The sequence below is a fragment of the Balearica regulorum genome, chromosome 9 (assembly GCF_011004875.1).
Source record: "Balearica regulorum gibbericeps isolate bBalReg1 chromosome 9, bBalReg1.pri, whole genome shotgun sequence".
In the NCBI taxonomy this organism is placed as follows: domain Eukaryota; kingdom Metazoa; phylum Chordata; class Aves; order Gruiformes; family Gruidae; genus Balearica; species Balearica regulorum.
The window spans coordinates 18773960-18786658 of record NC_046192.1 but is presented as its reverse complement, the minus strand read 5'-3'; the positions used below and the strand labels follow the sequence as shown (position 1 = coordinate 18786658).

Genomic DNA, 12699 nt, shown 5'->3' with positions numbered 1-12699 from the left:
TGCTGCCCACATCCCACGGGGGAGAAACCACGGGGAAGCAGGGACCAGTGGCAGAGCCAGCCCCACGCCAGCCCCTCGCGCCCGTGGGAAGAGGGAGCAACGTGTCCCACAGGGAGCTGCACCCACGGACACCCCACACCAGCTTTTACCCCCCACTTGCACCCACCGGCTGCCCACGGGTGCCAGCCTCAGCTGGGAAACCTGTGGGCAAAGACCGCGAGTGGAAAGGACCCCGGTGCAGGGCAGAGCCCCTTGGCCGGGCACCCCCTGCCCGGTGCTCGGCGCCGGCTGCCGGTGTCGGGCGCTGCCGGCGGAGGCGGAGCGCGGCCGGTCCCTCCCCCGGGGCAGTGCCCCGAGCCCGCCCCGCACGGCCCGGGAGGAGCAGCCGCCGCCGCCGCGGGCACCGGCACCGGTACCGGCACGGCCAGGAGCGGCGGCACCATGGCCTCCGAGAGCGATGCGCAGCGGGCGCTGCAGTATGAGCAGACGCTGGTGAGTGCGGCCAGCACCGGGCGCTGGGGGGGGGGGTCGGAGGAGCCACCGGGCACCGGGGGTCACCGGGGGGTTACCGGACACTGGGGGGGGGGGGGGGGGGGGCACTGGGCGCGGCAACACGCCTAGGGGAGATGTGCGGTTTGGGGGTGCTGCCCCGCTCAGGGTGGCAGTGCTGATGAGCTCTGCGGTGTCAGGTTTGGGGTGCTGTCTCCAGGTTGTGGCTGGACAGGGCACTTGGGCTGGGGTGCCACCCCACAGGCCCCCCTGCGGTGGAGGAGCCCAACTGAGCCCCCACCCCCAGAGCAGGACTTCTGCACAGACCTCGTCTTTCCCCTCCCTCCCCCCAAACCCCTCATCACTGTGGGGGTGATGCCCACCCTGTGGGGGCTCCCAGAGGCACCGCCCAGGCACCCTTCACCCCCTACGCTGTGTCTCCCCAGCCCTCTGCCCCCACAATAGCGTATCTACCCCGCCTGCAACCTTAGCCCCATGTTTACGATTCCATCCCATCTGAGGCCTCCCCGCTGGCACCCAGATGCCCAGCTGTCCCAGGGGTGTCCTCCCTCCCCACTGTGCCCACAGCCCCTCCACTGCCCATGGCCCTCGGACATCCCGAGCAAAGGTGCTTCTCCCTCGCCTCCACTTGGGACGGTGCCCGGGATGGCTCAGCAAACGGGTACTTTGCCCTGGGAAAGGCATTCAGACAGGCAGGGCTGGGGAGTGAGCAGGGAATGGAGGGGGGGGCTGAGCCGCTACGGGGTACCCATGCCCACAGCTGCCCGAGTTTGCCGAGAGCCTGAGCCGGTTGCTGCAAGTGGGCCCAGCCCTGCTCAGGCTCCTCTACCTGGCACGTGGGCTTTGGCAGCACTGGGGCACTGCTGCGCCAGGCACCCTCCGCATTCTTTCCAAGCACTAAAGCCCTTGTTTGGGGGCCCCCTCAGTGCCCACTGTCCCTTCCCCGTTGCTGTCAGGTGGCTACAGGGCACTGGCCGGCCATGGGAGCCCGGCTGTGCCAGCATCTCTACGATCTTATCAGCCCCATGGTGCCTCCCTGGCAGGGGTGAGCCAAGGAGCAGCTGGGGGCACGAGCAGGGGTGCACGGCACCCTCCGATGTGAGCCGTGGGGGTGCCTTTTCCTCCCCCTGCCAGCACCGGACTGCCCCCCTCTATGCTGTGTCCACGGTGGGTGGGCAGAGAGGCCAGCCCAGCCGGGCACCGCAGGGCGGAGGAGCCTGTGGGCAGCGCGGGAGGGGAGAGGCACGCTGCGCTGGCGTTGGGGCAGCCTTGCACAGCGCCAGCAGACTTTGGCCTCCTTTCCTCCGGGCGGGGTAGCACCCGTGCCCTGGGCACCCCAGGCCACCCATCCCCATGGCCTCCGGGCTGTGGCGAGACTCATGAAACTGCCCGGGGCTCGTGGGTGAGGCTGAGTGCAGGCTTCTGTCCCACAGCCTCACGCCTGGCTTTTGGGAGCCGCCTGGGCACTTGCCGGGAGGGAAGGGTGCCCAGCCCTCCCCAGTGCATCTGAGCCAGCACCTGCTGGCACCTGCCAAGAGGGTCAGGATCCAGCTGGAGCCTGGCATGGGCCAGTCTGAGCCAGGCCACCCTGGGGACAGCCCTGGGGACAGCTCTTGCTGCCCATGCCCACAGATGGGGTACCACAGCCAGGCTGCAGGGCTGTGCCCAGCTGTGCCCAAAGAGCCCCATCCCCACCCCATGTCCTTACCCCCCCCAGATTTCACCAGCCCTGGGGTGCCATGGTGCCACTGGGGACTGGCACAGCCCCAGCCCTAAAAGTGTCCCCAGGCCACAGCCATCCCTCCCTGGTGACCCCATGCTGGGCAGGTACCCGTGAGAACCCCCAGCCGTGCCAAGAGTGCCAGGGTGCATGCCAGCCCTGGTGTCCCCCGCATGCCAGGCTGCTGTGGTGGGGAGCAAAGGGCCCCCGGGGTGGGGGGATTAAGCTTGACAAACTGCCCTTGTTCACTGCAGAGCTGCTCAGGGTGATTAGAGCCCTGCTAAGACGGGCAGCGTGACACCCCCCCCCCCCCCCGCCCCAGCCTCCACCTGCCCGCTGCCAGCCCAGGGGACCCCCTGCTCCCCCACCTTTAAATATCCCCCCCCAGGATCACAGTTTCAGGAGGAAGGCTGGCTGGCATCGGCCGTGCAGAGGTGGGCACCACTGCCAGGCAAGCTCGGTGCTATGGGACAGGGTGGCACGGGGACAGCAGCACCAGATGCCAGCACCCACCCCAGGCGCAGCATCGCTGGCACGCAGCGGGCACTGTGGGCTGGCATGGCCCGGGGGGCTGCAGCACGGTTGGTGCCCGCGGCGCAAGAGCCCAGGACTGACATAGCGGCCTTGGCCTGTGCCCGTGTCCCCGGGTGCCCCCCGCCAGGCCCCCCCCCATGCCCGCTCCCTGCCTGCCCGGCACTGTGATTGTTCAGCTGCTTCGCGGCGGAGGCCGGAGTCCTGGGGCTGTTTGTGTTTCAAAAGGCCTTTGTGGAAAAATAACCCGAGCGGGAGGAGGAGGAGGAAGGAGAGAGCCCACCACTGGCCCTCACCACAGCCCTACGGCCATGCCAGGGCTGCAGGCACGGCGGCTGGCGCTGCCCGCCATGGGGCACCCCCGGGGTCCCACGCCCTGCTTGCGGGGCCATGGCATGGAGCAGCAGGGTGTCACATGGGCAGCGGGGTGGCAGGGGGGGTGGCACGGCCTCTTCGCTCGCATCCCCTTTGTTGCAAGGGAGTTGGTTGCAAACAGGGGGCAGAGGGGGAGCAAAATCCGCCCCCCCCCCCCAACCAGACTGGACCCCCTGGGACTGGGCATCCCTCCGGGTGCCCCAATACCCAAGGGGCAGTGTGCCAGCCTCTGGCACAGCCCCAGGAGGTGGGTACGGAGAAAATTCAGGGGGCAGTCAGCCTGGGGGTGCCCCGGTCCCGGCCAGGGCTGGTCATGGGGGGCCAGCAGGGCTGGGGGAGGCAGGTGCTTGGCAGGGGGACAGCACTCCTCGGGGCACTGGCCCGTTTTGTCTTCCAGAGGAAACAAGCTTCCCCTGAAGGGAGCCTTTGAACGCCGGCCCCGTGCGGGGCCAGGGTCCTCCTCTGGCAGCCGATGCTGAATCCAGCCCCCAAAGTGGCTGTGCCGGCATCCCTGCCTGGCTCGTGCCTTACCCCCGGCACATTTCCATAGGGTGAGGAGCCACTGAGCCCGTGTTGAGCGGGAGTTTGGAGGGAAATCCATACAAGGAGGGGGTCAGCAATGGAAATGAATGTGCCCCCCCCCATCGCCTGCCTCCCCACCCTCCCTCCTGCTGCCAAGCACAACCCAGGTATTAGACAGTGGAGAATCCACCTGGCGCCACTCTGGCTGCTTTCTGCTCTCTGCCAAAGGGACCTGGGCAGGAGTGATGCCCCATGAGAAATGCACCTTCACGCTGTCCCCACAGGGAGCTGGCACTTGCCAGCAGGCCAGGGGGGTGTGAACAGGACCCGGGCTTCTGGGGTGGCACCTCCGCCAGCAGCCGGGGCTGGGCTGCCCACGTGCCAAGCACAGTGCCCACCCGCGGCGTTGCCCCTCCACCGGGCGCCGGCATGGGCCGTGCCGGGGAGGAGGGTGGCTGTGCCCCGGCTGGGCGGCCACGCGCTGCACCGGCACGGCTCGGCGGGTGGGCGCACCATCGGGATGGGGCTCACGTCGCCCCGACGTGGGAGCCTGGCAGGGGCTCCCATGGCCCTGAAGCCTCCCTTTGTGCCGGGCCAACCTCTGGCGCTTGGCATTCAGGTCATGCTGGGGGGAGCGAGGCGGAAACCAAGCAACCGAGTCCTTGGCAGTGCCCGCCAGCACGGGACAAATGCCCCCGGCTCGGCAGGGAGGACGGGCACAAAGAGCTCCCGGCTGGCACAGGGGGCACTGCCAGGGCCACCCCCCCACCAGGGCCAGGCCACGTGCCGCAGCCAGGCAGGAGGCACAGGAGGAGGCGGGTGTGCCCCCCACGTAGGCATGGAGTCCCTTGCACCTCCTTGCTCCCCAGATCCCCTCCCCACAGCCCAGGGATCACCCTGTGTCCGATGCTGTGCCCCCCTCTCCCCTGGGACTGGAGTCCCCACTGCTGTCCTGCCACCCTGCTGCTGGCTGAGACCAGCCACCTCGTGTCACGTGTGGCCTGCCTTCCGGGGTTGGGGGGGAGCCCAGCCCTGCTTTTAGCAATGCCAAAGGGAGGCGCCCACAGAGCACCAGCACAACCCCAATACCAGCCCTCGGAGAGTCTTCCAGCCAGGCTGGCTGTGCTCCCATCGCCAGAGGCCCTTCCCCACCCTTCGCCAGCCCAGCCCAGTGCCCCGGGGTACCTGGGCAGGGCCAGGGACTGGTACGAGCGGTGCGGCTGCCTGCACCGGGCACGTGGGCGAAACGATTGACATCAGTCCCCACACGGCTTACCTGCCCGGTCCCTTCCCACACCCTGCCGGGCAGCTGGGGACCCCTGGAGGCACTGCAGCCCCTTCCCCGGGGGTGTCACAGCTGCCATCCCCTGGCCTGGCACCCCCCCCCCGGTGCTGGGAGGCCATGCCAGCGTGCCCACCGGTCCCCTGCCTCAGTTTCCCCACTTGGGTGTGGGAACCGGGGTGCCGTTCCCCCCCCCCCCGCCCAACACCCCCACCCGCTCCTTCTCCCCCAGATGTACGGGCGCTACACGCAGGACCTGGGCACCTTTGCCAAGGACGAGGCAGCCCGGCTGCGGCTGCAGCAGGGACATGGGGAGGGGGACACCCCCCGGCCACGCCGCCCCTCCGAGCTGCTGGAGTACACCCAGGGCCGCTGTGTCCGCTGCCGTGGTAAGGGCCACCAGAGATGGGGACACAGTGGGGGGGGACACCGGTGGGCACAGCCCCATGGCAATGCGTGGTCTGGGCACGGCTGCCCACCCCGCCTCGGTGGCAGCAGGTAGGGTTTCTCCGGCTGTCATGGGACACCGGCGCCAAGGACAATGCCACCTGCCTGCCGGGCAGCGGGGACACAATGGCCCAAAATAGCCAGGCACTCCGCAGGGATCGGGGGCCCCCAGCCCCTCTGCCTGGGGCAGTGCCAGGGGGGCTGTGCTGGTGGGAGGCGCGTGCCCGGGACGCCATGTGCGGCTGTGCACAGCCGGAGCCCGCCGTCCCCGCCCGCCAGGGGTTGTGGGGCAGCTTTGATGGCTGGGCACGCTGATGCTCCGGCACCAGACGGTGCTGAGTCAGTGTGACCAGCTGTGAGTGCTCGTGTCCCCGCCGCCCTGGTGTGCCCATCCCCGGGGTGCCTGGCCCTGACTCTGCCCTTGTGCCTGCAGTCTGCGCCTTGCAGTGCCAGCGGTTCCTCATCTCCAAAGTGGGCGAGGACTGGGTCTTCCTCATCCTCCTGGGGCTGGTCATGGCGCTGGTCAGCTGGGCCATGGACTTTGCCATCGCCACCTGCCTCCAAGGTGAGCAGGCACCGGTGGGCTCCCTGGGGAGGGCAGAGGGGCATGCCGTGCCCCTTGCCACCCATGACCTGCCTCGCCGACTGTGCCCGCAGCCCAGAAGTGGATGTATGGGGGCCTGGACACCAACGTGCTGCTGCAGTACCTGGCCTGGGTCACCTATCCCACCGTGCTCATCACCTTCTCAGCTGGCTTCACCCAGATCCTCGCCCCCCAGGCTGTGGGTAGGGCACTGGGGGGGGGGGGGCTGCCTGCATCCTAACAGGGTGTCCCCTCCTTGGGGCTGTGGGTTGGGACCTGCATGGGTGTCTTGGCTATGGGGTTAGTGGTCCTGAGGGTCTTCCAAGAGCTATGGGATGGTCTTCAGAGAGTCTCCTTGGGGCTATGGGGTGGATGTCCTCCTGGGCTATGGGGCTGGGGCTCCTTGGGGTCTTCCCAGGGCTATGGGCCAATCTTCAACGTGTCTCCTGGAGGCTCTGGGGTGGATGTCCTCCTGGGCTATGGGGTTGAGGGTCCTGGAAGTCTTCTAAGGCTGTAGGCTGGTCTTCAGAGGGTCTCCTGTGGGCTATGGTACTGGGGTTCCCACAGAGCTATGGGTTGAGGTGTCCCTACATGACCATGGGGCTGTTCCTGCAGACTGTACTGTGGGGAGAGGTGTCTCTGGTGTCTCCCTATGGCTGTGGGGGACAGCAGAGCATCAGGGATCCCCCCAGAACTATGGGACAGGAGATCCCCAGTGTCCTCCCCCACGGCCATGGTTCACGGCTGTCCCCACTGTGCCAGGCTCAGGGATCCCCGAGATGAAGACCATCCTGCGGGGTGTCGTGCTGAAGGAGTACCTCACCCTCAAGACCTTCGTGGCAAAGGTGATCGGGCTGACGTGTGCCCTGGGCAGCGGCATGCCCTTGGGCAAGGAGGTGAGGGTAGTGCCCGGGGCAGGGTGGGCAGGGGGCTGGGGGGCCACCATCCTCAGCCCCCCCCCCCCCCCACTGTCCCCACAGGGTCCCTTCGTCCACATCGCCAGCATGTGTGCAGCCTTGCTCAGCCACTTTTTCTCCCTCTTTGGGGGCATCTATGAGGTAAGCGGGGTGGGCTGGCCCAAGGGGGGGGGCTCTGCCTCTGCCCCCCCCAGCAGGGTTGGCAGTACCCGGGGCAGGGGGGGCACAGTGCCCACTCACCCCCAGCTCGCCCGCAGAATGAGGCAAGGAACATCGAAATGCTGGCGGCCGCCTGCGCCGTCGGTGTCGGCTGCTGCTTCGCCGCCCCCATCGGAGGTAGGGTCACCCCGGGCCCCCTGAACCCCCACGCACATCCCACCCGGGTACCAGGGTCTGCCCAGCAAGGCAAGCAGGACCCCCAGGATGGCTGGCATGGGAGAGGGCAGTGCCGCTCGGCGGGGAAGAGGAAGGGAGGAGCGGGCACCATCCTCCCAGAGGTGTAACGTCTGCTCTCGTCCTCTCCCCTGCCGCCCTGTGCTCCAGGGAGCTCCTCGCTCCGGCCCCGCTGAGCCCTGCCCGTAGGTTGGTGACGTGTGTAACTCTTTCCTTGCCCTCTGCCTGCTGCGCTGCCCTGTCTGTCTGTCTGTCCATCTGCGTGCGTGCCCCTCACCCCCGTGCCACCTGCCATGTCTCTGCCTACATCCCCGTGCTACCCTCTTGCTCGCACCGACTCCTGCTCCTCCGTGCCTGCTGCCACCAGCCAGGGAAGCCCTTGAACCACTCCATAGCGTGTCCGTGGGGCCAGCCAGACCCCTGCGGGCCATGCACGAGCGTGGGCTCAGGGCGGGAAGCATGCCAGGTGCCGGGGGCCCACCTGGGTTTCGCCGCCTCCCTCGTGCGCTTCCCCCCCGGTGCCAGGCGTCCTCTTCAGCATTGAGGTCACCTCCACTTTCTTCGCCGTCCGTAACTACTGGCGCGGCTTCTTTGCCGCCACCTTCAGCGCCTTCATCTTCCGTGTCCTCGCCGTCTGGAACAAGGACGAAGGTACCTCCGGTGTGGTGGGGGGACACAGGGGTCCCCCCGCCCAGCCCCACTGACCTCCGCTGCCCTCCCAGAGACGATCACGGCACTGTTCAAGACCCGATTCCGCCTCGACTTCCCCTTCGACCTGCAGGAGCTGCCCGCCTTCGCTGTCATCGGGTGAGTGCAGCCGCCATGGTGCCCGTCCCCTGGCCCTGAGGTGGCAGCGGCAGTGATGGTGATGATGGTAGTGGCAGCAGGAAGTGTGGGTGCTCATCCCTTGCTTCTGCCCAGGATTGCCAGCGGCTTCGGGGGTGCACTCTTCGTCTACCTCAACCGCAAGATTGTGCAGTTCATGCGCCGCCAGAAGACCATCAATCGCTTTCTCATGAAGAAGTAGGTGCCTGGCGGTCCCCGGCACCAGGGTGGTGGAGCTGGGGCTGCACCGACATCACCCCCCACCATGTGCCACCCTGCCAGGCGCCTGCTCTTCCCTGCCCTGGTGACGCTGCTCATCTCCACGCTGACCTTCCCGCCCGGCTTCGGACAGTTCATGGCTGGCCAGGTACCTGCCGTGGGGTGGCACACTGGTCCCTGCCCTGGGGCCGTTGCCAGCCCTGGCTGACCTCTGCCCCTTGCCAGCTCACCCAGAAGGACACCCTGGTGACACTCTTCGACAACCAGACATGGGCCAAGCAGGGGCTCAGTGATGAGTTCGAGTACTTGGGCATCCTGGAGGCCTGGCGCCACCCCCGCTCCAACGTCTTCGTCACCCTTATTGTCTTCATCCTCATGAAGGTGGGTGCCTCCTGCCCCTGGATGCCACTAGAGAGGTGCCAGGTTGTTGCCCAGAAGGTGACACCGGGAGGCACTGGGTGGCTGCTCCCAGAGTTGGGCGCTGCCAACATGCCATCAAAGAGAGTTTGGCTAGGGTCTACCAAGGTGCCAGCAAGAGGTGCTGGCGGGGTGCTACCAGGGAGGTGCTGGCAGGGTGCCCTCAGGTGCCACCGGGGTGTGGTGCCCCCAGGGAGGAGTGGGGTAGCCCCATGGCACGGCACTGTGCCCACGTGCTGCTCCACAGGAGCTGGCTGTGGGGCACAGCAGGGGCAGAGGGCAGGGCTAGGCTGGGGGGGCAACTAATGGGTGCCTGTGTCCCCCCTGTGCAGTTCTGGATGTCAGCCCTGGCCACCACCATCCCAGTGCCCTGCGGAGCCTTCATGCCCGTCTTTGTCATCGGTGAGAGCCCGTACACTGTGTGGGCACAGTGGGAGGAGGGATCCACCTGCCAGCCCACACTGGCGCACCCGTGGGTGTCCCCAGGTGTCCCCTTCCCCGGCAGCGTGGGGGCAGAGGAGAGGGCATGAGGCTGGGTCGGGTGCTGGGAGAGCCCCTGCGCCTGCTCCCAGCCCCTCTCTGCGGGCAGGGGCAGCCTTTGGGCGCCTGGTGGGGGAGAGCATGGCAGCCTGGTTCCCCGATGGCATCCACACCGACAGCAACATCTACCGCATCGTGCCAGGGGGCTACGCCGTGGTGGGTAAGCACCGGGCCGGCACAGGGACACCACAGTGGGCAGTGCTCGGAGACGCTCCAAAGAGCCAGTGGGTTCCCCAGGGCCAAGGTGATGTCCCCAGGGATGGAGGGTGACCCAGGAGGTCCCAAGGATGTCCCAGGGATGGGGTCCCAGCCCAGCAGGCAGCACCTGACGGCCACCCCTATGTGTCCCGGGGATGGGTGCAGGGGCAGCCGCGCTGTCGGGTGCTGTCACCCACACGGTGTCCACGGCCGTCATCGTCTTTGAGCTGACGGGGCAGATCTCACACATCCTGCCTGTCATGATCGCCGTCATCCTGGCCAACGCCGTAGCCCAGAGCCTCCAGCCCTCCCTCTATGACAGCATCATCCGCATCAAGAAGCTGCCCTACCTCCCCGAGCTGGGCTGGGGCCACCACGAGTGAGTGTGTCCCCCCTGCCCTGTCCCCAAGCCCCCCACCAGGTACAAGGGGAGGGGGTGGCATCACCCTGAGGCCACCATTAACCCACCCTGGGCAGGAAATACAACGTGCGGGTAGAGGACATCATGATACGGGACATCCGCTACGTCACCCTCAACTGCAAGTACCAGGACCTACAGCATGTCCTGCAGAGCACCAAGATGAAGAACCTGCCGCTGGTGGAGTCGGCTGGTGAGATGCAGGCAGGGCGCTGCACCGGCTGGGATGGGGGGGTGGGGGGTGGCGAATGGGGTGTCAGGAGCCAACGTGGTCCCTTGCTGCCACCGGCAGAGTCCATGATCCTGCTGGGCTCCATCGAGCGGGCACAGGTGGGGGCCCTGCTCAGCCACCAGCTCAGCCCCCAGCGCCGGCTCCAGGCCCTGCGGCAGAAGGCACTGGCCGAGGAGGGGCACCGGCTCTCTGATGCCAGCATCTGCTTCCAGGTGAGGGGGGGCAGCTGCCTCGGGGGATGCCCAGCCAGGGTGCCCCCCGCTGCCATGCCCCCACCACCCCATCCCCCCACAGATCAGCACAGAGGCCTCCTCGGGAGCCCCCACCCACGCTGCCGCCCGCAAGCCCCTGAAGCCGGCACTGAAGCGGGTGCCCAGCAGCGTGGCCAAGACTCCCCCAGGTGAGTCTGTCCCCAGTCTGAGCCCCCCAGCCCCTGCCTGCACTCCCCCGCTGACACCCCTTCCCTGCCTGCAGCTGGCACCGCCGATCACTCCGGCATTGCCCTCAAGAGCCTCTTCTGTGCCAACACCGCCGCAGAGCCCACCGAGGTGAGTGCCTGGCCCTGCCTGACCCTTCCCGTCCCTGTTTGACCCTGCCTGGACCTTTCCACCTGCTATCACCCTTTCCCATCACTCCCCCCCTTCCCACTCCTGCCATCCCTGCCTGTCCCTGCCCCTTCCTGCCCATCCCTGCCCATCGCTTTCCATCCCTTCTCATCCCTGCCTATCCCTTCCCACTTTTTTCTACTCCTGCCTGCTCTCACCCCATCCCTGCCCATCCCTTGTCATCCCTGCCTGTCCCTTCCCTTCCCTTCCCTTCCCTTCCCTTCCCTTCCCTTCCCATCCCTGCCCATGGCACCACCACGCCATGCCCTAACGCCGCTGTCTCTCCCCGCGTGGTGCCAGGCCCAGGGCACGGCCTATCGCAAGGCCAAACACGTCCGCATTTCCATCACGGTAAGCTGCGGCCAATCACAGGCTGGGCATGGCTCCTCTCAGCCAATCGGAGCCCAGCATGGATTCTATGAACCAATCAGGGACCTAGCAAGATTCTGCTTGGCCAATCATGTTTGGCCTGTGTCTGTGCAGCCAATCTCAGATGTCCCGATTCTGCTCAGCCAATCACAGTGTACATCCTCCAATCCCAAACCTTCCTGGCGAATCGCAGTGTGACCCGGAGCCTCTCGGCCAGTCACGGCCATGGGATTTGTCCCCACTTTGCTCAGCCAATCATGGCACAGCGTGTATTCTCTCCACCAATCACAAGCCTGGCTTGTCATGCCTTGACCAACCGTGATGTGACCTATATCGTCTCAACCAATCATGTTACGTGACCTGCGCCCTGCCCGCAACCTGCCCATGTGCTGCCTGCATCCTACCCAATCACTGCTGCCATGTGGCCTATACCCTGCTCACTCCCTGCCCGTGCCTTGCCTGCACCCTGCCTGCAGCTGGCGTGAGGCAATGCTGCCTGCTGCCCCGCCAGGCCGCTCACGCTCGTCTCTTTTGCAGGAGGAGATGGATCTGGGTGACAAGATGACCCCGGCTGAGGTGAGGGGGTGGGCAGGGGCAGGCAGGGGCAGGCAGGACCCTCCTGCCCACGGGGACCCAGGAGATCCCAACAGGGTGCCAAGGCATGGCAAGGGGGGGGCCAATGCTCCCACAGCGCTGGGAGGGTGGGGGGCCTTCGCTGACACCCTCGGGGGCTGTGTCCCCTCACCCTGCCCCACGGCATGTCCCCCCCCCCAGATCCTGGAGTGGGAGGAGCAGCAGCTGGACCAGCTGGTGGACTTCAGCAGCGCCAAGATAGACCCCGCACCCTTCCAGCTGGTGGAGCACACCTCACTGCACAAGGTACGCCTATGCCCCCCCAGACACCCCCCAGACCCACCCCCCAGGACCCCACCTCACCTCCCTCTTCTTGCAGACCCACACCGTCTTCTCGCTGCTGGGGCTGGACCACGCATACGTCACCAGCATCGGGCGCTTGGTGGGCATGGTGTCCCTCAAGGAGGTGAGCGGGGGGGCGGCGGGGTGGGGACGACAGGGTGGGGGGCACCCGGAGCCACCTGCCCATGGGTTTGGGGTGCCCGCAGCTGCGCAAGGCCATCGAGGGCTCACTGACAGCCAAGGGGGTGAAGGTGCGCCCACCGCTCGCCAGCTTCCGCGACAGCACTGCCAGCGCCGGGGAGCCCGACACCACCGCCCTGCACCAGCTCTGGGACCGCCATCAGCACCACCCCATGCCCCGCGAGGCCGGTCCCGGGGGCGACGACGACACCCCCAAGGGCCAGTGAGATGAGGTCCGTCCCCCCCCCCCCGCCATGTCCCCAGGTGCGGCAGGGGCCCCGCGGCGGGTACTAGGGGTGCCTGCCCTGTGCCCCCCTGTGCCGGGCTCAGCAGAGGGGTGGGCACCCTCAATCCAGTGCTGCTGCCCCCACCCTGTGCCGGGGCTGGCCAGGTGCCCCCCCAGCCTACCTGTGCCCCTCCCAGCCTCCCTGTCAGCCCTTGGGGCTTCCCACTTCGCTACCTCTGCCCCCCCCACACCCCCAGACCTGGTGCCCCCCGGCA

At 67.4% G+C, this 12699-nt stretch overlaps 1 protein-coding gene across 3 annotated transcripts; it reads left to right on the top strand.

The window, feature by feature from the left end:
• The first annotated feature begins 387 nt into the window (after window positions 1–387).
• On the top strand, window positions 388–12688 carry CLCN2 (chloride voltage-gated channel 2). Of its 3 annotated transcripts, none has more exons than XM_075761438.1 (24): window positions 388–492; window positions 5173–5329; window positions 5821–5952; window positions 6045–6173; window positions 6733–6866; window positions 6951–7028; window positions 7145–7223; window positions 7806–7931; window positions 8003–8087; window positions 8202–8303; window positions 8388–8472; window positions 8550–8705; window positions 9074–9143; window positions 9337–9441; window positions 9645–9858; window positions 9957–10090; window positions 10190–10341; window positions 10424–10529; window positions 10604–10677; window positions 11035–11085; window positions 11641–11679; window positions 11878–11982; window positions 12056–12142; window positions 12225–12688. In XM_075761438.1, the coding sequence occupies exons 1-24, from the start codon at window positions 442–444 to the stop codon at window positions 12423–12425; spliced, it is 2652 nt and encodes an 883-aa protein (XP_075617553.1). In that variant the 5' UTR covers window positions 388–441; the 3' UTR covers window positions 12426–12688. The 3 variants fall into 3 exon arrangements, with proteins under 3 accessions (XP_075617553.1, XP_075617552.1, XP_075617554.1); XM_075761437.1 differs by having other exon boundaries at window positions 9331–9441; XM_075761439.1 differs by lacking the exon at window positions 11035–11085 and having other exon boundaries at window positions 9331–9441; window positions 12225–12687.
• Window positions 12689–12699: the final 11 nt, after the last annotated feature.

Coding starts and splice junctions, on each gene's coding strand:
- CLCN2 (XM_075761437.1), top strand. CDS start 442: ATGGCCTCCGAGAGCGATGCGCAGCGGGCGCTGCAGTATGAGCAGACG. Junction 8,304..8,387: donor AATCGCTTTCTCATGAAGAA/GTAGGTGCCTGG, acceptor CCACCCTGCCAG/GCGCCTGCTCTTCCCTGCCC. Junction 11,086..11,640: donor ACGTCCGCATTTCCATCACG/GTAAGCTGCGGC, acceptor TCTCTTTTGCAG/GAGGAGATGGATCTGGGTGA.